This window comes from Schistocerca gregaria, chromosome 1 (assembly GCF_023897955.1).
Source record: "Schistocerca gregaria isolate iqSchGreg1 chromosome 1, iqSchGreg1.2, whole genome shotgun sequence".
Taxonomy (NCBI): domain Eukaryota; kingdom Metazoa; phylum Arthropoda; class Insecta; order Orthoptera; family Acrididae; genus Schistocerca; species Schistocerca gregaria.
The window spans coordinates 946118497-946141917 of record NC_064920.1 but is presented as its reverse complement, the minus strand read 5'-3'; the positions used below and the strand labels follow the sequence as shown (position 1 = coordinate 946141917).

Genomic DNA, 23421 nt, shown 5'->3' with positions numbered 1-23421 from the left:
AGAGCTATCGATGTAGGACAGTACGGCGAAATTTGGAGTCGGGATGCTATGACAGCTGACGCGATTGCGTTTGCTAACAGCACGACATTGCCAGCAGCGTCTGTTTTGGGGTACTGGCCATATTGTTGGACCCTAGACAGATGGAAAACCGTGACCTGATCAGGTGAGGCCTGATTTCAGATGGTAAGAGCTGATGGCAGGATCCGAGTGTGGCGCAGACCCCATGAAGCCGTAGACGTAAGTTGTCAACAAGGCACTATACAAGCTGTCGGTGGCTCCGTAATGGACTGGGCTGTGTTTGCATGGAATGTGTTCTCTTGTCCAACTGAACAGGTCATTGACTGGAAACAGCTACGTTCGGCTACTTGGAGGCTGTCTGCAGCCATTTGAGATGGAATTTTTATGAATACAATGCGTCATGTCACGGGACCACTATTGTTGGTGATTGGTTTGAAGAACATTCTGGACAATTAGAGCGAATTGTTTGCTATCCATATTGCTCGACATGAGTACCCTCGAACATTTATCGGACATAATCGAGAGGTCACTTCATGCACAAAATCCTACATCGGCAACACTTTCGCAATTATGGACAGCTATAGAGGCAGCATGGCTCATTATTCCTGCAGGGAGCGTCCACGTTGCTGCATTATGTCGGCCAAAAGGAGGCCATGACTTTCGTCACCTTAGTGTAGTTATGTGAGGTCAAGAAAATATTTGCTCATTCGGAGGAGAGAGTTGGTGACTGAAACTACATGGAAACATCCAGCCGCGACGACAAACGCCTTTGTCTGTCGATTGCCACCCTGTCACCCTTTTAAATAAGCTACTCCACTATTCTACATTTCAAACACGTCCATGCTTATTGTTTTCTCTTATCTCTGAATAACATCTTCAATTAGCGAGCTTAGCATTTCCGGTCAAGAACCAAATACCTGACCAAAACTTCCATAAAAGGGAAGCTGTCAGACGTCCTTAAGTAGCCATCATTCTAAAAGTGACGAGCTGCGCTTGTATCTGAATGTAGAATACGAAAGTGGTACCTGAGTATGAGGGCGCTGTTTGCCATTGTACCATCTCGTTCAGCTTTACTATTTTCTCAGATAATTCATCGTCTCCTAACACCTAGTTACGTTCTTACATACATCAATTTGCTTTACATTTGGGTTCATTCAGATTTTGGAGTGACAGAATGACTTTTTGGCTGTTTGATCCCTCACTCTCAATACTCACCACTTCAAGATGAAAGCCGGCCGGGGTGGCCGAGCGGTTCTAGGCTCTACAGTCTGGAACCGGGCGACCGCTACGGCCGCAAGTTCGAATCCTGCCTCGGGCATGGATGTGTGTGATGTCCTTAGGTTAGTTAGGTTTAAGTAGTTCTAAGTTCCAGAGGACTGATGACCTTAAAAGTTAAGTCCCATAGTGCTCAGAACCATTTGAACCTTCAAGATGAATGTCTGTAATCGAATAACACAAAATTCAGGCGTAAGCGTTGTTAGCTCGTCATTCAGATATAAATTTAAATTTCTGCAGAAACACTTTAATGTGTTTAGGGGTACAACATTATCTTCACACTACAACACATTCCACAGACGAAGATCAGAGGAGACGACTGAGTTAACTTCTCAGGAGTGTTTGATACATGTCAGCACGGAATTAAGTTTTGACTTTTCCACTCTTCCTTTAAATAGGGGTGACCAATGACCAGCACAACTTCAATTAGACACACATAGTTAAGAGGACTCAATTAAAGTTTTGAAAATTAGACGATTCTATATAAACCATGTCCCCAAATCATTATTGTCTCTTCCTCTTTCAATAATATCTCTGTGGAGACAGTGCAACACGATTGATGAGAAGCTGCAATGATCTGATTACATTAAAAACATTACAATTTTACTCTGTTCTCTTCAACTACGCCAGAATGAGACTCCTGCACGACGAATAATGTTTCAAAAATCATGTAGTTGAAAAAGTTACTGACAAATTAATACTTTGCTCCGAGCAGCTTTCGAGTATATGAATCCTTGTATTTCCCCGACCTTGTGATTCCCATGGAGTTCCCCGAAAATTTGTGATGGTTCGACTCACAGTTTCAACTGTTTCAACTTTCATTACCTCTCTATTTCTCGCGCAGAGTCCATGGAGGACCTCATACTGGCTATTCCGAACTAATAACACTAGAACAGATGGAAAGATCGACGGAACAACTAAGTTTTCGGTTGAGGGGGAGAGACATTCGTGTTGCGAGAAACAGGAAGTGTTAGCAGTGTTACTCCTTCCCTTTCACGCATGTCACATGCTTGGAGTGAAATTCGTGATTGTCAGGTAACGTCATAACAAAAAACTTAGCGGTAGCTGTAATAATGGCCATCATCTTCAGTTTCATGACTCAGTACATTATACTGTATTTACAGAGTTTTCGATGCCAGGAGTTCTGCTGACGATTATTATGCAGTGTTATATTTTTTGGTAGCCCTGTGCTTGTATAACAGGCTTGTTAAGAAAGTATGGGGAATTTTGTAATTTCGCTATTATATTGGTCCAGTTCGCGCCATTTTTCATTTTTGTGTTGGTAAAAATGTCTGAAAGGTATCTGTACACTGATAGCAATATTGGATATTTAGTTTGTCGTCAGTTGTCAAAATTTTACATGTATTTGCTTACAAGTGGCGATTATTGATTTGTTTTTAAAATGGATTAGAGAATGCGATTAAATTTTGCTATAAAATAGAATAAAATGCAACAAAGTTTTAAAAAATGTTGAATATTGCTTTTGGTGTGTCTGCAATGAGTAAAAAAAGGGCTTAGTGGTACAAGCATTTCCAAGTTGGCCGTGAAGAAGATGAAGATTATCGGCTCACGCCATGTAATCTGTACGGATGTTCTGGGTATGAAACGTGTGACGGAAAAATTTAGACAAATGTGTTGAATTTCGAACAAAAACAGCGGCGAATGGAAGTTGCTAAATGACATGAACGTGTCATAAAAGGTGACAATACATGAGTGTACGGGTATGACGTCGAAACTATGGTTCTATTGTCCCATTGGAGGCATTCTGGATCGCCAAGACAGAGAAAAGCTCGGCAAGTGCGATCGAATGTGATGATCCTGCTTGTTGTTTTCTTTTGTTTTCAATGGCGTCATGCATCATTAGTTATTGTCAGACGACCAGTAAGGAGTACTTCCTACAAGTTCAACGCCGTTTGCGCTAAACAGTCCGGAAATACGCGTGGATTTGTGGCGAGACAAATCATGGCTTCTGCGCTAAGATAATGCACCTGCTCATACTCAGTGCTCGTTCGTGAGTCTATTTTTTTTTTGTTTTTGTTTTTTGCGAAGTACAACACTGTAATGGCAGCTCAGCCTACGTATTCTGCAGAGATGGCCCTGTGTGACTTTTTTCTATTTCCAAAAATAAGGAGAACCTTAAAGGGTCGTCGTTTTACACGCTTACATGAGATTAAAAGCGTGTCACTGAAAGAGCTAAGTGCCGTCCCAAAGATCGAGTTCCAGAAGTGTTTCAGGGACTGGAGGAAGCTCTGGCGTAAGTGTATAATATCTAATGCGAAGTGCTTTGAAGGAGAAAACATTAATGTCGACGAATAAATAAAATTATTCACAAAAAACCAAAATTTCCGAAAATTTTTGAACACACCTCGTACGTACGCTAAAGCGCTGAAGTTAATTTATTTCAAGCTTAGCGCCACTTTTTGTAGATCGTACTGCCGACCTCTTATTGCGACGGACGTCGTCATTCAGCAGCAGCACACAGGGCACATTTCTGTGCCTATGGGTGGAGGTAATGCAGGGGATGCCAGGATGGCGAACAGTATATTCAACGAAAGGATGTTCAGAACTGAGTATGAAATGCTTATGAATAGAGTTGTAAGATTACCGTAGTCTGTCATAATGAAGGGTAGACTATGGAAGTTTTCCTAGTAGCTTTGGTCAGTAATGTACGCCCATAACCTGTACGTTAGGTGTGTTGCATACCTATCGAGCGTTACCTCATAACGATCGCTTTCTTTACATATGTGCTCATTGTTAACTAGCTTACCCTAAAAGCTGGAACCGACAAACGGTCTAGAAGTGAGTGAGGATATACGATGGGTCGCATAACCAACGAAACATTTTTGTTCTACATAGTTATCCTCCTATCTGTTATTTAAAAGTAAACAGTATTTAAAAATGCTAAAACCAATATAAATTGCTGGAAAACGCGATTTCCTCAACAAAAAGGTAAAATAAAGAAACTGCAAAACAAAAGCATCAAGCATCATTTCAATACTTCGTCGAACTTATATGAAACAGGTTTCTGTTATTCATAAATAATTTTTGCTTTTATCAAGAACAAAAGGAAACGCTTGCCTTTGATCGCGATGAAGAGCTTTTTACTGCAGGGATGGATTCCTGACTGGAAATGGAGAAAAAAAGTCCTATGAACACGTGTCCGGAAATGGATGATGTACGTGCAACGACGGCAAATCGTCCCGGAACAGTGTAGAGAGCAACAGCGCAACCACAGCAGATGTTTAAAGTGGCCTCCAGGGGATTGCAATGACGCGTTCACACGTCGCATCGTAGATCGCCGCACTCTTTCGCCCTTTCCGGCCTCTTTCCGCATAGCGTCACAGGATCCGTGTTCACGCTGTTGAAGGGCCTGCGCGTCAGGAACTGGTTCAGCACATGCACTACCAGGGGGTTTGCGTCCGATGATCTAGCAGGCCACGCTACAGGGCCTCCGCGTCCCATCCAACGTCCGGAGAAGATGTTGTTGAGGTGTGGGCGAAGTGTAACGCGGAAGTGAGGCGGTTCTCCGTCATGCAGAAACCACATACGCTGTAGTTTTCAAGCAGTCCATGCACAGTATTCCTCAGGAAGTTCTGGTTCGTTCCTCCCTCTAGGCGTTATGGAATAATAACTCGTCCAAGTAGATGGTCATCAAGAATCCCTGCCCATACACTGACGCTGAACCGCTTCTGATGAGTCCCCTCAAGCATTCCCCGAGAGTTGTTTGTAGGTCACAGATGACGATTATGCAGTCTGATAATGCCAGTTCTGGTAAAGGTTGCGTCGTCAGTAAAGAGGACTGATGACAGAAATCCCATTATTGTGATAATCTGGTCCGGAAACTATCGACCAAATCCTTGCCTTAGAGGGAAATCCGCTTCTGATAATCCTTGCTCTCGTTGCACGTGATAGTGATAGTAGCGGGTGTAATGCGGGAGACACATAATCGTACTTTGGCTTACTCCCTGTTGGCGGGCCACTTGGCTGAAGCTTGTACTAGAGTTCGTCCCAGCATTCTATAGAACCCGGTCCTCCATATCCGGTGTACGCGCAGTCCGCCGCCTCCCTGCAAGCTTGTCTATCTGAAAGGACCCATGATAAAACGCCCAAACACGTCTCCAAAGTTCGTGTGATGTGGTTGGCGTCTGTGAGGATAGTTGTTTTGGTAAAGCCGTGCTGTCTCTCGAACGTTTCCATCAGCTTAGCCGTACACAAACGCAGCCTGTTCCGGAAATGAAAACCAGCCCACTATGCTGCTTACAGTACGCCTCGTCAATCACACAGCCTGCAACACAGAAGGAACACATGTCACGTGGTCAGCGCTATGTGCCGCGTCAACGAAGTACTTCCGGACACATGTTCATAGGATCTTCCTCCCCCCCCCCCCACCCCCCTCCATTTCCAGTCATCAATCCGTCCCTGCAGTTGTCCGGTTTCGTTAATGATCACTCTGTACATGTACATTATGTTTGTGCATATAAACTGTACTTACATCCAAAACACTTGCTTTGATTACATAAAAGCACTGGATTTACTTGTAAAATGCAATTTATGTTCTCCAAGGATATAAAATACGTAAAGGATTAACACTAAATGACGTGCGATTCTAATTATCTGAAACAAAAAGAAATCGTCGGTTCCCAGTCTTTCTTTCACATGCATTTATGTCTCTTTCTCTACCAATGCTACCAATACTATCGGTAATCGGACCATTTACTACGTCATATATGTAGTGTACCAAAATTATGGAACAGTAATTTTGGTAGAGCGTAACTCTAGTTAGGAAAATTTCAAAACACAACTGCTGAAAAAGAAAGGTCGTTGTTGTCAGTAAAATTGCTGACGAAGACCTTTTTTTTACAACGGAAACCTGTACCAAGCAAGTTAGCGTAACATCTTTAGTGTCCTTTGAAACGTATAGGAGGGTGGAGGAAGTGGAGTAGCTGCCGGCGACGCAGTTAGGCGGTGGCGGCAGTCGCGGCACATCTCGTGAAGGCGGCGCCCGCCCCCGCCGCCCCCGCCAGCGCCGCCGCCCCCGCCACTTCCTCTTTAAAGGTAGGCCGGCGACTCGGCCGGCAGTGCAGGCGGACTCTCCAGCTGCGTCACAACACCAGCGGCGCCACCGCTCGCAGCCTACTGCAAGCACCACTGCGCCCTAGAATGTTCCACACTCATAGCTGACGGCTGCGTCAAGAACCCTTTTTATAATTCCATCTTGTGTGATGGAACTGGACTGCAGCTGATCGAATACTAGAACAAAATAGATACCAACAGCAGTAATTTTAATTAATAATTTTCTTTAGCTACCAGTTTCGGTGCCTCAGTGACACCATCTTCAGGCCTCTATACACGAAGCTAGGTAAGTTATATACTCGTTTTTGTGATTGTAGCAACCTTTATATCCAACTGGATTCCGTAGGTTTCCAAAGCATCTTGGTATTCACACCTCTAACGAAAACAAGGTGGTTATAGTGGTCTCTACAGTAACACGAACGGGTATATGACTTACCTAATTTTGCGTATAGGGGCCTGAACATGGTGCCAATGAGGCACCGAAACTAATAGATAAATAAAATTATCAAATAAAATTGCAGCTTTTGGTATCCATTTTCTTCAAGTTTGGTTTGTTTTGATCATCTAAAATACGAGGGACAGCCGGCCGGTGTGGCCGAGCGGTTCTAGGCGCTACACCCTGAAACCGCGCGATCGCTACGGTCGCTGGTTCGAATCCTGCCTCGGGCATGGATATGTGTGATGTCCTTAGGTTAGTTAGGTTTAAGTATTTCGTTAGTTAGGTTTAAGTATTTCTAAGTTCTAGGGGACTCATGACCTCAGAAGTTAAGTCCCATAGTGTTCAGAGACATTTTTTGGAACACGAGGAACAAAGAGAGCGTTCACTATCTACAGAGTGATCTATTGAAACTGAACAACAAACGGCCATCTAGGAAAATTCTACTTTATGAAGAAATAAGAAAATTTATAATTTTCGCATAAAATTCTCTTAATGAAACATTTGTGCTTGAATCCACAGCATACAAGTTGTCAAGAAACATATTCAATGGGCACACGATATAAACGGCACATTCTTGATGGCACTGGAATGCTTATGTGACGCCACACAACGTTTTAGAATTTCTGCTCTCGGATTATGCGAAATATACTTTTCGGGATGCGCTACGTCAGGTACCCCCATTGATTTTTTTGAAGCGCTTTGTGAAGTTGGCGCGCTGATTGAACAAGCTCGTGATTATTCGCGGAGTTTATTCCTTTTAATCTTCTTCCTGTCATCGAATAATGCTTGAGGTCCAGGAATGACGAGCAGTACTCAGCAATCGGACGAGGTATGGGACCGTAAGCCACCTCTCTCGTATATTGTCTTCACTTATTCGTAATTCCTCCAATGTATCTCCGTCTTCATTTCCCGCAACCATATCTATGTGGTCATCCTATCTTAAACGCTTTGGATATACAACGAGGCTTGTGACTGATTGTATACCTAGACAATATAGTGCAATTTCGTCGATTTCTCGGTTAGTAATCCCTTCAAAGTAGTCGAGTACATGTTGCAAAACAAGCAAAAGTCACATTAAAAATGCGAAGTTACTCTCGAATAACTTTCATCTTCTGTGATAGAGAACGCAGACGGCAACTTCAAGCGTCAGAAGATTTGTCACTACGGGTCTCAGCTGTAGTGGTACTTTCTTTCCGTAGCGATAAGTGGGACCGACTGCGCAGCAGTCCCGGAACGGCGGCAGGGAGTCCGGGGGGCAAGCGGCCGGCGAGGTGTCGCAGTTAGAGGCAGTGGCAGGGCAGGGGCAGCTAATGAGCGGAGCGACATGTTTGCGGCAGCGCCAGTAAGTAAGTACAAACGCGGCCGGGCGGCGGTCTAATGGCGGGCGCCGGGGAGGCAATCCTCGGGCGCATCATCGACTAGGCCGTTGTCTGTTCCCATGGGAACGGCTCGGCGGGGGAGGGTCGGCGCGGCTGCGGGGGCGGCGGGGGCGGCGGGGGCGGGAGGTTAGGAGAGGGAGCCAGTCCCAGGGGGCGCCGCGGCGCCGCGTCCCCGGGGAGGAGCAGGAGGGGCGGTCGCCGCAAAATGGCGGCCGGACACTTGGCGACGCGACGCCGCACGATTGTCTCCGCAGTCGTCATGGCAACCGCAGCTCGCGAGCTCGGGATTTGCATCGCCGCACGCTACCGTTACTGCTCATTTGCAGCGCTCCTGTGGCTGTGGGATGGTACCACCTCTACTGCAGGCTGAGACAGGTCTTGAAGATTTGTAGGGGGTGTAAAGTATATGGCTGGAAACACTTGCAGGCAACACGAATGCCCGAAGATGTGAAACAGTCCTTACGGGACTTAACTGATATTTGAATGTATATGATCAATATCTATAGTCCGACACTAAGGTCGTTAACAGGTGATTAGTGCGCATATCTGTCTCACATATGTACTCAAAGTAAGCTCTGGACCTAAATTAGTACGTGGACTTCAGTTAATTCGAGAGATGAAGGAATTTTTTTTTTGGCTACAATTCACGAAGGATGAGGATTTCTGCTAAGCTGTGATAATTCTAAACAACAAAGAATGCAACTACTGTCTAAACAAGACTGTTATTTTAGTGTTCTAAGCGAATAGATACGTGAAAGGAGAGCTCAGTTCATACTGTTGTTAGCCACGTTGCACGAATTAGTGCTCAGCACTCCGGAACAGAATTCACCCTCTACTTCTGCCAAAAGTCTTTAAAAGAAACCTTTCTCACTTCCCCATATTACGAGTGTCTTCAGTGCATAATAAATTGCAGAGTAACCAGAGAGGGTTAAACCGGCTGTAAGAAGATTGGCACTGGCAGTGTCATAGAAAGCTCGCTACAATCTTACGTAAACTGGATCCAAATCTTCTAGGTAGTCTAGATAGAACTCTTTACACGCATTGTGACATTTTGCAAGGCTGCTCATTTTGTAGAAATATTTGTGATGCTGTAAAGATTTATGTAACGTTTTGCGTAGCTCTTAGAACCCATCCGCATTTAAACTACAGCACCGAGAATTTTTAAATACAGTGTATCACTCCCATTATGTTAAGCTTTTTATCTCATACGATGTTTAAAGACAGTATAAGGCCTAATGTCAACAAACAGAAACACTTAATTTGGTTAGTAGTGTGATATGTTTGGACAAAGTTCATCAGCTTGGGGCCAGCCGGGCTGACCGAGCAGTTCTAGGCGCTACAGTCTGGAACCGTGCGACTGTTACGGTTGCAGGTTCGAATCCTGCCTCGTGCATGGATGTATTTTATATCCTTAGGTTAGTTAGGTTTAAGTAGCTCTAAGTTCTGGGGGACTGATGACCTCAGAATTTAAGTCCCATAGTGCTCAGAGCCATTTGAACCATCAGCTTGCACCCGTAAATATTATAGTAAAGTTTTCACTTTCTGACGCTGAGCTGATTAATATCGTAGTCCTAAGGCCTCAGAGGTGTTGTTACAGCAGTAATGAATGTAAAAAAAGAGGTGTCGTTTCTTTATCACCACGATCGTTAAAAACGTGCGATTGATTCCGCCGTACGAATACAAGTAAAGGAACAACGAGAAGTGAAAGGTATCTGATAATTTATTTTGCAGTGTTTCAGTTCATTAAAATCCCTCAGGGCGTACTGCTGCAGTGAGCAGGAGTACCTTTTTGGTCAGAAATGAACGCTACCTCGACCCACGACCGCAGCGCGCTGTGTTAGTGTTTAGTTTGTGGAGTCGGCAGCTGGCGCGCAGTGACAGCGGGTGGTGGTGTTGCAGGTGGTGATCTCGACGCAGGTGGGTGTGGACGGCCCGCTGCTCGCCATCTCGGACAACATGTTCGTGCACAACAACTCCAAGCACGGCCGGCGCGCCAAGCGGCTCGACCCCGCCGAAGGTAGGCAGCCGGCGACGCGCGCAGCGCCCAGCACGGGGCAAGCGTCTGGCGGCTACCGCTTTCTCTTACATCCGTATTTTTCAACGCCGGTTTAAGCCGAGCATTAAAACCGCTGAAAATAACCAGTTTCTGAAATTACTGATCTCGGTTCTTATTCTTGCATTTCCCGTGATAGACGTAGAAATGGAACAAAGATTGAAGAAAATTCACTCCCACAGTTTCAAGATTTATGGAATGAAAATATTAAACAGACAAAATATTAAAAAGAAAACTTAGTCAGTCCACCGCTCGCTGCTCTTCTCGAAAAATGATACGTCTTTTAATACTATACAATCACCAGTTACTGACTCCAATTTTTTGGAACTCTGCTCAAAAACCATTCTGCAATCGAGGATCATATCACTATTTGGCTATTACGAATTCTCAGTGCTAAAGGGTGAAAACTGATGTTGGAGAACACTATTTTTCGTGTTAATTTGTCTGTTTTTAAGAGCTACAAGCAAACAAAGGCATATTATGTAGACACAAGCAGTACATCAGCTAATTTATGTTTTGGTTGTGAACTACGAATAAATTATTAAGTTTTATGTTCCTCCTTGTATAATATTTCAAGTTTGTGGTGGCTCCTTCCATTCTTAATCTTTTAAAGCAAGTGGATCAATATACTTCAATGATAGGGCATTTCAGTAAAATACTTCCAAACTAAGGATGGTTCCGTTGTGTAATACAATTAATGTCCAACGACAACAGCGAGAAATTACCATATAGACCAGATAGGGCAAGTCTCGGGGCACTGCATGCACATGCGTACCAGCCAATAGGCCACGGCTCAAGGTAGCGAGTCAATTTTGTGTGAGCAATGCTGTACCATGTGTTTGTTCCTCGTTTCTCTCGGCATTGTTATTATAACAGCACTGATGGCTTTTCTTTTTTTTTACAATAATGCAATGTTTCAAAGCAATGGCAATTTCACGAATAAAAATTACTCGTTTTTTAAGAAAAGTTTATTGAAAAAACAAATATTTTAGCACTGTTGCTATGGTTAGCCGATATTTCGTTTCTTTATTTGGTTATTAGTAAAAGAAAATGTGTAAATGTAGTGGGGAGGACTTATTAAGACACATCTGAATATGTTTTTTCTTTTTTAAATAAACAAATTAAATTGAAAAAAATTAGAAATGTTTAGAACGTAACCATATGTCCAAAGTAATTTGGGATGTTAAAGTAAAATGACTCTTTCCACATCACTACGATCTATCGTGCAGAATGATCTATGGAACGTGAAGCTATTACCTAACTATTCGCCAGCGATAGAAAGGCAAGCAATGACGGTCATTTGGTTTTCTTCTCTCCCTTTAATGCGACAAAACCGATAGTGGTATAGCACAGAAAGCGATCTCCTCCATCCTAAAGTTTATTACTTGCCGCGGAATGCGGTATCAGCCAGTGTTTGGACAGTGCAGCGGGTAGCGGGGCCTCGTTATGGGTGGCAAGCACGTGACCGGAGAACGCTCGACGGCTGATGGTCTGCGGTTGTTTTTAAATTATTGAGACCTCACATTACGTGGTGCCGTGTTCGGTAACACACGTGTGCGGTGATACGCATCGAGAGCGAAACGCGCGATGAGCGAACAAATTACGGAATGTTTGCCGTGGGCTGAGCGACAGGAAGGTACCGGTGTCGCGATACATATCGCGGGGCGGCATTAACGGATTGCGCCCGCCGGCAGATAGCATCGCGGCCGGCGCTTCTAAACGACAAATAATGACGGCGGCGCCGCAGTGACAGGCGGCGAGTATTGACACAGCCGCAATTAAAGTCGAGTTAGCGGCGCCGCGAGCGCGCGATCAGGAGAGTGGGCGCCGGGCAACGGGCCAGAGGCCGCGCCCGGCTGGCTGGCTGGCGCGTCGCTCAGTGGCGAGGTTCCGAGGCGTCACACCTGCCGCTGCGGGCTACCTTTCCTCCCTAATGCCGCAGAGGCAGTGTAAGACAATAGCCTGCATTTAACCACCCTGTAGTATAATAATAAAAATGTTACGTGCAGTGTACAACGATAAACAAAGTTCTGGCAGCTATCATTAGCTTATAAGTGAACGAAACCAACGAAAGAACAATATTTCGCAAATCCATTATCGCAAAAACAGCCAGTCATATGAAACATATAAAATTCGTTATATCTCGTGCAATGTCAGTGCGGCTTCCCCCGTCGGAGGTTCGAGTCCTCCCTCGGGCTTGTGTTTGTGTGTTGTCCATAGCGTACGTTAAGTAGCGTGTAGGCCTACGGTTCGATGACCTGCTTGGTCTCATAAGACCTTACGACAGATTTCAGTTTCATGCAGTATTAAACACTTTTGACAATCATATAAACAACTTCAGTGTGTGGGAGAAAGTAGTTCATCGCGGCCACATCCTTTCTCGATTTTTATGAGATGTCAGATTTGTTTGTAAACACGAGCTTTTTCTGACTGCGTCTGTAGTTGTCGCAACGAGTTAACTATTGTCCAAATAGATCATATGATACTGTATTTTGGTATATAATTGGCTCAATTATATCACTGAGACATAAGTAATTTATTTGCTATCAGAGATTATGGCGAGGACTGTGATGGAGCAATATTACTTGAATGGTGTACAGCTCAATGGAAGACTGTTCGGGAGGTGGACTAAAGAGTGGTGTGGCAACTGCCGTCGTAGGAAAGCTGGACAGGAGATGAAATAATTAGCAAGCAAGTTACCACAGTTAACAGAAGATTTACTTAACTTGTGTTTCTCCAAGCGCACAAAGAGTCATTACAAATGGTGCAGCAAGAAACAGAGTCCAGCTGATAGGATAGCAATAAGGCTATGGCTCTCTGAACCAAAGCACAAACGATGGTGTCGGAGCCGTGACTACGCGGCATCTGCCTAGCGTCACATAGAGAAGAAGCCCCATTGGTATTGAGGCGTGATACCACAGTCTCACCTGAAGGTATCTGCTAGGTGACCTGATGGAATATGGTGTGTGGTGGTTAACGATGACCGGCTCCACTCCCGAAACATCATACAGTATTGCATACGACACGAAAACTTTAAGAAAAAATTCAATTTTGTTACTGCTGCACGTTTTGACTGCAACATCTTCCTGTTTTGCGAACAAAAACCTTATTCGTTGCATTTATCTGTTTGGATTTTGTCATCAAAGCCATTGATGTCAGGATGTGCAACAACAGATTACACAGGGACAGCGGATACACCCTTAGTACTGCAGGAAAACGAACGCTCGATGTTGAAACGTCACTGAGAAATAAACTGAGTTATGGAATCATCGCCGGCCGGGATGGCCGAGTGGGTCTAGGCGCAACAGTCTGTAACCGCGCAACCGCTACGGTCGCAGGTTCGAATCCTGCCTTGGGCATGGATGTGTGTGATGTCCTTAGGTTAGTTAGGTTAAAGTAGTTCTGAGTTCTAGGGACTGATGACCTCAGAAGTTAAGTCCCATAGTGCTCAGAGCCATGTGAATCATTTTTTTTAAAAATGGAATCGTCATTGCTACTAACTTTCATCAAAAACTTCACAATATCTTTGGTAGCATATGGAAGATTTGTGGATTTGTGATGTCTCCATGACGAAATCGGGGCGTTTCATAGGATAGTACCATACGTCCTGTTCGTATCACAGTTAACTCATGAAAATGACGACAGAGGAACTCACTGAAAGCTCGAATTCACGAACAAATCCGACGTGCCAACAAAACCTGGAAATATTTTCGTGTCGTTGTATTCGTAGTATCCAATCATTTGCAGTCTGTCTGTACAGAGAGGACGATATCACACAAACACCGGCCATAGATGTCCTTGTTCCTTCATGGTTAAGACACGAGAATCAAGGCGATAAATCTATTTTTCAAGGATTAATTTTTGCATTGGCTTACAAGTATACTTAGTAATATGGGATCACGACGATTTTTACCCACACTAAACCTTTCTTCATATAGGTCAACGAAAGCGGCATTTGCTGCATACCCGTTGTCCCAAACAACAATTCATATAGAGGTTGGGAAAAAAATAAGGGAAAACTGCAAGATATGCATGTTTGAATGTACGTGGAGATTCTATCGTAGCCTTCAGGTTGCGCTGTGGTATTTGACCGCGAACAGCAAGTGTGCAATATCCTCAAAACGTCGCAAATGTCAGTCTTGGTCAGAACAGCGTTCTGTGTAGTTAAGAGCGTATTATGTCGTAGCCAGGTGAAGTCGAACGTGAGCAAACTGGTGGACCTCGTATGGTCGGTGCTCCTGTAACAAAAGTATCGAAAGTATTTGGTGTTTCAAGACACACCGTGTCGAAGATTTATACCGCATACAGTCAAAGCGGAAAAATATCATCCGTTAAAAATAATGCGGACGAAATTTTATGTTGAGTGATGGTAGCGGACGTTGAAGAGGATATGTGACGAAAAACTAGGGGACACAGCAGTACTGAATGTTGCAGTCGCGAACCCTGTCAGCACCAAAACAACACGAAGGGAGCTCCATAAGCTGGGCACTGCAGGATAAGCCGGAATTCCAAAACCACTTATCAGTGATGCAATCCGACAACAGGAAAACGTAGTGCCGAAGCCGTAAAACCGGGGCTGTGGAGCGATGGAAGGAAGTCCTTTGGTCAAATGAGTCTTCTTTCACAGTATTTAAACTTCTGTCCGAGATTACGAGCCAAGAGTGAAATATGGTGGAGGTTCGGTGACGGTTTGATCAGCCATATCTTGGTATTTCACGGCCCCTTGGACACTTTGGAAGGTCGCATTACCGTCATGGATTATGTGTCCATTTTGGTTGATGAAGTCCTTCTCATGTTTCTTCTGAAAATGTGATGCTGTGTTTTAAGATGGCAGGGTCCATGTTCACACAATTCGCATCGTCCAGGACTGGTTTTGTTTGAATCCTCGCATCTCTCCTGGCCACCACAATCACCATATCTCGCCGTTATTGAGCCTTTGTGGTCTACTTTGGAGAGAAGTGCATGTGATCACTATCTACCTGCATAATCGGTACCTGAACTTGCGAGTATTTTTCCGGAAGAATGTTACAAGATTCCCTTAAAAGCCATACAGGACTTGCATTTATCCGTTCCGAGACGACTGAAAGCCGTTTTGAATGCCTATGGTTTTCTGCACTGTATGAAGCATGATAATGTGTTGCGTGTTTGGTGTTCCCGTAATTTTGTCCACTTCCAGTATAACTCGACATTCCTACGAGACCTTTTGGAATATCGTTGCTATTGCCTATTCGTCATCGTAAACAACGGTGCAGGTGACTCATAAAAATATAGGCCTACTGCAGAACTGCTCCACTAAATGACTGTCCGAAAACTTAAAACTATACAAATTGGTGCGTTTTTGGGAATGCCAGCAAAAACAGTCGTATGTAGCCATATCTCTATAGTTGGGTCACTCAAATGATTTTTGTCTGAGTGACTATACTTGAAAACTCGTGTCGCATGAGGAGCTTTATTACTATTTTTGGCAGGAATATTCCCGCCTCGGAGGGGAGTGTTGAAACACGCTGGAGCAGTGGCCAGGCCGGCGTTAAGCGGAACCGGCCGCCTCCACCGCCGCCGCCACCACCACCCCCGCGCGCCCCTCATTGGTATGCGGCGTTCCGTTCCGGCCGGTGCGCGCCAACCTAAAGATTACCGGCAGCGGGGGCGGCGTCGACGGTGGCGGCGGCGGCGTTGCGCGACCGGACGGGGGAAACATCTCGTTTGTATGCGGGCCCCGGCCCAATCCAAAACTTTGTGAAATTGCCTCCCGATTCAGTTCACTGGAGGAAGGAAACACCGTCTCAATCTGTCTCGCGCCTTCTTTGTCTTCCGCCCGCTTCTCTGTCCATCTCCTTCGCTCCCGGCGCCCGGCGCACTGGCCTTCTCTCTCGGCCCTCCACATGCCACCTCTGCCCGCCTCTACACCTTCTCTCTCGCTTTTCCTTCTTCGTTCCTCGCCACACTCTCATCGGCCTTTCTTTCTCCCTTTCTGGTCGCGCCATTTTTCAGCCTCTTTGGCCCTGCGATAGAGTTTCAAGCCCTTTCTTAGTGGGCCGTGAGTGGAGAGGAGTTACGCGAGCGACCGTGCAGTCAGAGGTTGGCGAGAGCATCCATCTGTAACACGTCATTAATGCGTCACAGAATGTTTACCAACAACGATTTGCTATTCTGGCTGCAATATGTTCAGCGCTTTATCATAAGTCCCGTCGGCCACTTTTACACTTTAAACGTTTCAAAGAGTTATTGCCGTATTGTCATTATAGAAAGAATGAGGTGAAACTTACTTTTCCGATTTCCGTACTTCGGTCCATTGGCAGCCTTGACTCAGGACACCTTCTGCTGCCGCAAAAATGAATTTTAAATTCCTTACCATGAAAATGAAGCAGAAAGGATACGTCGTAACGCAAACAAGAGAAGAAAGGTCTAAATTCTGGTGAACTTCAACGGAAGAGAATTCTGCGTAATTGGAGCGTCAGAAACACCGTGAGGCCGTTCATGGTCAATGTAGTTGTCTATAGTGAGGATGCTACCCTGAAAGACGCGGAACGCGAGAAGACCTGCAGAGGAGCGCCGGCTGATGCATTACATGGTAGCTGCCAGTCTCTCACAGAAACAAATCCCGACTTTCATACGGTGCTTTCAGGTGAGCAACGTTGTCTTACTCGATGAAAAGATGTTCTCGCGAAACGCCGACCATTTCCATCAACTGAGGCTGTGGTCTTTACACGGCAAATCGACACAGAGTAAGTTACGCAGTATTGTTTTTGTTCAACTATGGTATCTTATGACAAAGAGTACTGCAATTACTTCTGACAACAGGTTCGAACTTCCAATAAAATCTCGAGTAAATTGATAAAAATACAGACCGACCGGTAAATTAATTAACAGGTCGCAAATCTTAATTATCAATTAATAATACTAAACTAATTTTCCCTCGTCCGCAGACACTAAAGGGTATTGTCTACATAGAGGAAAGGTGAAAAATAATTTAATAAAGGAAACGCTAAAGATAGCGAAATCTAACTTAGTTTCTGGGTCGTTATGTCGAATCGTCGCTGAATCCATGCGGTGGCGGAAACATGCAAAGTCTCCCGCGGTATGGAAATCCGCGCCAGTACAGGCCACCCAAACTGAAGGCAGGAACTTGGCCACTCCAGTCAGCCAGAGTAGCAGGAATGATTGCATCTCAAACTACCGTTAGGTTGGCTCAAGGACCATATTGTACATCGCGAAAGTGCACTGTAGTTCGACGATTGTGTCTTTAAGTAGTGTGGAAAGCAGCTCTCTAGCTATTCTGTTTCAAGTGTTGTCTTCCATTACCTCGGGAGCAGACTTGTGTTTACCAGCTGCGAGTTTCTCGTCATGTTTAGAATTACGAAGCGCGCTGGTTGCGTCTGTGCTCCCGTTACGTTTGCAACACGAGATACTGGCGCTGCAAATAGACATGTAGCGTGGTAAGCGTTATTGTCCAACCCCTGCTTTTGTGAGCTCATTCTTGATCCACGGCTAGCTTCTTTCTTATAGTGATTCATATTAATTCATTTTACACTCTCACTAGAGAATGGTCTTTATGCTGAAAACATAATTGTTTGTGAGAACTTTTGTTCTTTTGACTTTTCCTACCGCAAGTGTGTTGTTCGTCTAGCGGCTGCTTTATTGTGGGTGACACGTTAGGAATCTTGCGAGCCGTGCGGTTCTAGGCGCTTCAGTCCGGAACCGCGAGACTGCTACGGTCGCAAGTTCGAATCCTGCCTCGGGCATGGATGTCTGATGTCCTTAGGTTAGTTAGATTTAAGTAGTTCTAAGTTATAAGGGACTCATGACCTCAACTGTTGAGTCCCATAGTGCTCAGAGTCATTTGAATCCTGTGACAGGGCTACCTCTCATTTACGTGTCCATTCCTGAATACACTCCTGGAAATGGAAAAAAGAACACATTGACACCGGTGTGTCGGACCCACCATACTTGCTCCGGACACTGCGAGAGGGCTGTACAAGCAATGATCACACGCACGGCACAGCGGACACACCAGGAATCGCGGTGTTGGCCGTCGAATGGCGCTAGCTGCGCAGCATTTGTGCACCGCCGCCATCATTGTCAGCCAGTTTGCCGTGACATACAGAGCTCCATCATAGTCTTTAACACTGGTAGCATGCCACGACAGCGTGGACGTGAACCGTATGTGCAGTTGACGGACTTTGAGCGAGGGCGTATAGTGGGCATGCGGGAGGCCGGGTGGACGTACCGCCGAATTGCTCAACACGTGGGGCGTGATGTCTCCACAGTACATCGATGTTGTCGCCAGTGGTCGGCGGAATGTGCACATGCCCGTCGACCTGGGACCGGACCGCAGCGACGCACGGATGCACGCCAAGACCGTAGGATCCTACGCAGTGCCGTAGGGGACCGCACCGCCACTTCCCAACAAATTAGGGACACTGTTGCTCCTGGGGTATCGGCGAGGACCATTTGCAACCGTCTCCATGAAGCTGGGCTACGGTTCCTCACACCGTTAGGCCGTCTTCCGCTCACGCCCCAACATCGTGCAGCCCACCTCCAGTGGTGTCGCGACAGGCGTGAATGGAGGGATGAATGGAGACGTGTCGTCTTCAGCGATGAGAGTCGCTTCTGCCTTGGTGCCAATGATGGTCGTATGCGTGTTTGGCACCGTGCAGGTGAGCGCCACAATCAGGACTGCATACGACCGAGGCACACAGGGCCAACACCCGGCATCATGGTGTGGGGACCGATCTCCTACACTGGCCGTACACCTCTGGTGATCGTCGAGGGGACACTGAATAGTGCACGGTACATCCAAACCGTCATCGAACCCATCGTTCTACCATTCCTAGACCGGCAAGGGAACTTGCTGTTCCAACAGGACAATGCACGTCCGCATGTATCCCATGCCACCCAACGTGCTCTAGAAGGTGTAAGTCAACTACCCTGGCCAGCAAGATCTCCGGATCTGTCCCCCATTGAGCATGTTTGGGACTGGATGAAGCGTCGTCTCACGCGGTCTGCACGTCCAGCACGAACGCTGGTCCAACTGAGGCGCCAGGTGGAAATGGCATGGCAAGCCATTCCACAGGACTACATCCAGCATCTCTACGATCATAGCAGCCTGCATTGCTGCGAAAGGTGGATATACACTGTACTAGTGCCGACATTGTGCATGCTCTGTTGCCTGTGTCTATGTGCCTGTGGTTCTGTCAGTGTGATCATGTGATGTATCTGACCCCAGGAATGTGTCAATAAAGTTTCCCCTTCCTGGGACAATGAATTCACGGTGTTCTTATTTCAATTTCCAGGAGTGTAGATTCATTGCCTGAAGAAAATGACTTTCATTAGTGGGTAGCTTCCATGCTGCGCCTTTAATCAGTTCCTTACTAGACGCCGCAACACCTACTGTAAGAAACGAAGTCCGACACCTGGGATGGAAGACCAGGAAGTGAGTCATTTGTTAGAGGACAATGTAGTAGATACATCTCCAAATACCAGTTCTTGCATCTTTCGACAATTGTACTAATTCAGACTCTTAAGAGTAGAGTTGACAGACACAAGCCATAGCTACAGCTATACACCCGACCAATGCACGCTACAGTACGTCCACGGTGCAGTTATGACCACTGACGCTTGTGGAGCGAAACAGTCACAGTTCAAAATCTTTCTACGCCAGTACGTTAACGATGAATAACTGAAGATGAACAGAAAGTCAGTCGGCTCTTAGCCAGACAGCGGTCTCGATTTCGCTGACGAGACGGGAACTCCGCGGCCACGGTGGAAGGGGGGGGGGGGGGAGGAGAAGCTAGTGGCCGCGCCGAATCGATCAGTGATGCGTCGCCGGGCTCCGTCACGGCAGCGAGACAAGGAAATCCGCCCTCTTGCACTTTTCTTCCTCCGCCTACTCCTCCTCCTCCTCTGCACCTTCGCTTCTCTCGTGCCTCGCAGCGTGCGATTCGAACCTTTTAATTACATTGAAATCTTGTCTTGTATGAGGCCTATTAATTTTTGGAGCGTGTAATTACGTAATAAAATAGTGGTTGCAAGGGGTGCGCGGGCGCAGGGGCGAGCGCGCCCTTCCTATCGCTGGTGCTCATTACCCTAATGGCTGGCACAGGGTGCTCCGCAAGCTCCCGTCTTAGATTTCAGCTCTGTCGATCGATGAGGCCGCGCTCTCCGCAAAACCCGAGATCCACATCGAGCCGTACAAGCCGCTCTGAAAACTCTTCTCTGCCAAGACGTCGAATTCCCCTAATAACAGCGACAGATTTCACGTTTCTTCTACTCTAGTTCCCTACTTAATTATGTCCTACGACATCCATAACGTTATTTGCAACGACTGAAAGAACAAGCTTTCTCCCCCTCTGATGTTTTCTTCCAGCCTACCTCGTACAATCTGGAAGGTCGTTTTCTGCTACAACAGACAATCTTTATTTTATAGGCAAATGTCTTGTTGCCAGTTTGATGCCACCCTGCACTCATCGCTTCTGTCTGTAAATTCCTCCATCTTTGCTTCTTTGGCCATTTTCTTACGTCGACTTAATTTTCATTGTTATTTCGTAGACCTGTTTTTAAGATAAAATTTGCCGTTTTTGCAGCTTTTTCCCATCATTCACGAACATACAATAGTGTAGCCCAGGCTCGGAAATTCAGAAACTTCTGTCATAATTGTTTGAGATTGATTTCTTTTGTCAGTCAGTTACTGATAAATTATTTATTAGGAATTATTATTTATTATCTATGTAGTGCATACAACAGCTGTTTGCATCCCGCCACAGATAGTGTAATGTGGAAATCAAAACAAAGACGGCGATTTATTGGCAGAACACTTAGAAAATGTAACAGGTGTATTAAAGAGACTGCTTGTTCTACGCATATCCGCCCTCTTCTGGAGTACTGATGTGCGGTGTGGGATCCACATAAAATAGGATTGACGTAGGACATCGAAAAAGGTCAAAGAGGGACAGCTCGTTTTGTACTGTCGTGAAATAAGAGAGAGAGTGTCACGGATGTAATGCACCATTTGGGGTGGCACTCATTAAACAAAGGCGTTTTTCACTGCGGCAGGACCATCTCATGAAATTTCAATTACCGACTTTCTTTTCAGAATGTGAAAATATTTTGTTGGCACCCACTCACACAGGGAGAAATGATCATCACAAAAATAAGAGAAATGAGAGCTCTTACGGAAATATTTAAGCGTTCGTTTTCCGCACGCGCTGTTCAAGTGTGGTACGGTGGAGAAGTAGCTTAAAGGTGGATAGTAGGCACATGATGCATCTTTATTGCTTCTTCCAATACTAAAAGTCCAACTTGCTTCTCAGTTATCTGTCCTGAAATTAAAATGACCTAAGTAAAGTCTGTTTTGCTGTGTATCAGTTTCACTGTAAGCTACAAGTTTAATGTGTCAGACTGGTGGTCCTATAATTCTGCCTTCCTCAGGAATGTAATGAGTGCTTGTTTGAAAACGTTAATGTAGCCAAGACTTCTTCTAAACACCATATCAAACAATCTTCAAGTTTCTATGTATTACATTAGTGGCCATGCAACTAAATGAATGTCTGTCTATGACTCTGTCAACTACAGACCATATTCCGTGTAATCACCTACTTCTGCCAGATGATTTTCCTCCCCTTAATCCATTATGCTGCGAAATAGTTCTTCCCCATGAAAATTGCTTTCGATTTTCTCATGTAATTTATCTGCCCTTTAAGTACATCTGCACTTGACATCGTAATAATTTTCAGTTTAACTTCTCGAAGATTACGTATAACCATCCTGGGAGCTTGGACAAGGTCTCCACTAACTATTCCGATTTTTAATATCTTCAAAATTCTTGGTAATTCTGTCCTCCTGTAGATTTCTTTTGCTCCACAACCGGTAACGGCAATAACCTTTCGCACCATTTACGTATTTGTAATTTTTTTTCCATCGATGAACCAATTATTGGCGGTTTTTCTTTCCCAGCCGCCGCTGTCTCGTGTTGGCATTCCAGTTCTAGTTGTTTTTCTCTGCACTGCCCTCTTTGTCTCTTCTTATTCAGTGATCATTGTCGCAAGAGATTTTCAAATTTTCGTCTAATTTTTTCTAGGCTTGCGGGCTAGCATATAGGTTTCGCTTTCTTTCTCTTTGCTTTGAATTTAATTTTATTTAGTGAAATTATTTATTTTTGATGTGAATCTGCTTTCAGATTAGTGTCTGCTGTGTTTTTGAGTATTTACTTCCAAAATTTTTATCTAATCATGATTATTATATGTGACATCTTACCTGTACCTCAGCCGTTCCTAAAACTGTCTTCTACTCCCTGCTTTTTGAAGCCGGAATCAGCAAAACATAGTTGAAATCTATGTAGAACTCTGAAAGCCTTTCTCATTCCTCATTCCTTCGCTCTAATCCTATTCTTTCCAGTCATCTTTAGCTATTATATCTCTTTAAGTATCTGATCACGAATGGAAATGCTACTGTCGTCAGTGTTAGAACTCTAAGATTACTATTCAAAAGCACTACTCTCAAGGTACTGTAACAGGGTTTTACTGCAGGGTAGGAGTGGGCGAGGCCAGTGATGTAGCGGGCGAAAAAGGCAGCCAATCAGTTGATACAACACTTTATTGATGAACACGAACAGACATGGTCCAGCACATCTGGAACGTATAAACTGCGGGTGACGGGAGGTGATCCTCGGACCCCAGCACAGTGGTAAGGGCGTTCCGACTCAGGCGTTTCCCGTGGACGGAAGCAACGACCCGGCTGTCACAGCATGCTGGCGGATGCCGGCTGACGGCTGAAGGGTGGCGGTGCGCCAGTGAGGCGACGTCCCTGTGGCCGGGATGGACACTCAGGTAGCGGTCATTGGTTCGCAGCTCGGCGGAGGCAGTGCCATAGATGCGTTGACGGCCCACGTAGGCACTGCGTCGTCGGACGGCCCAGCTGTGACAACTTGCTGACAGGCTGGTCCTGCTGGTTTAAACACCATTTCCACGTGCTAACAGTCGCGGAAGGCCGGAAACATAAGGAGTGGGGTCGATGGCCTGATGTGGCGTAATGGGTAGGACGGTCGCTCATGCGACGGGAATCCGCGTGACCCCCTCACGTGGAAACGCCGGTTGCGGCAGCCGTGACTGCTGATTTATCTCAGCTGGCAGGCATCGGCCGGTGAACGCCGGCCTGGTTTCGGTTGCCGGGCTGCGGTCTCGAATATC

General features: G+C 45.5%; 1 protein-coding gene across 1 annotated transcript in view; it reads left to right on the top strand.

Moving 5' to 3' along the window:
* Positions 1–23421, top strand: part of LOC126282199 (transcription factor collier) — a gene marked incomplete at its 5' end in the record, with an annotated part of 539167 nt that overhangs the window by 444162 nt on the left and 71584 nt on the right. The window contains one exon of the mRNA XM_049981776.1: positions 10084–10201. Within this exon, the coding sequence (XP_049837733.1) occupies positions 10084–10201 (118 nt within the window). The remainder of the gene's footprint in view (positions 1–10083; positions 10202–23421) is intronic.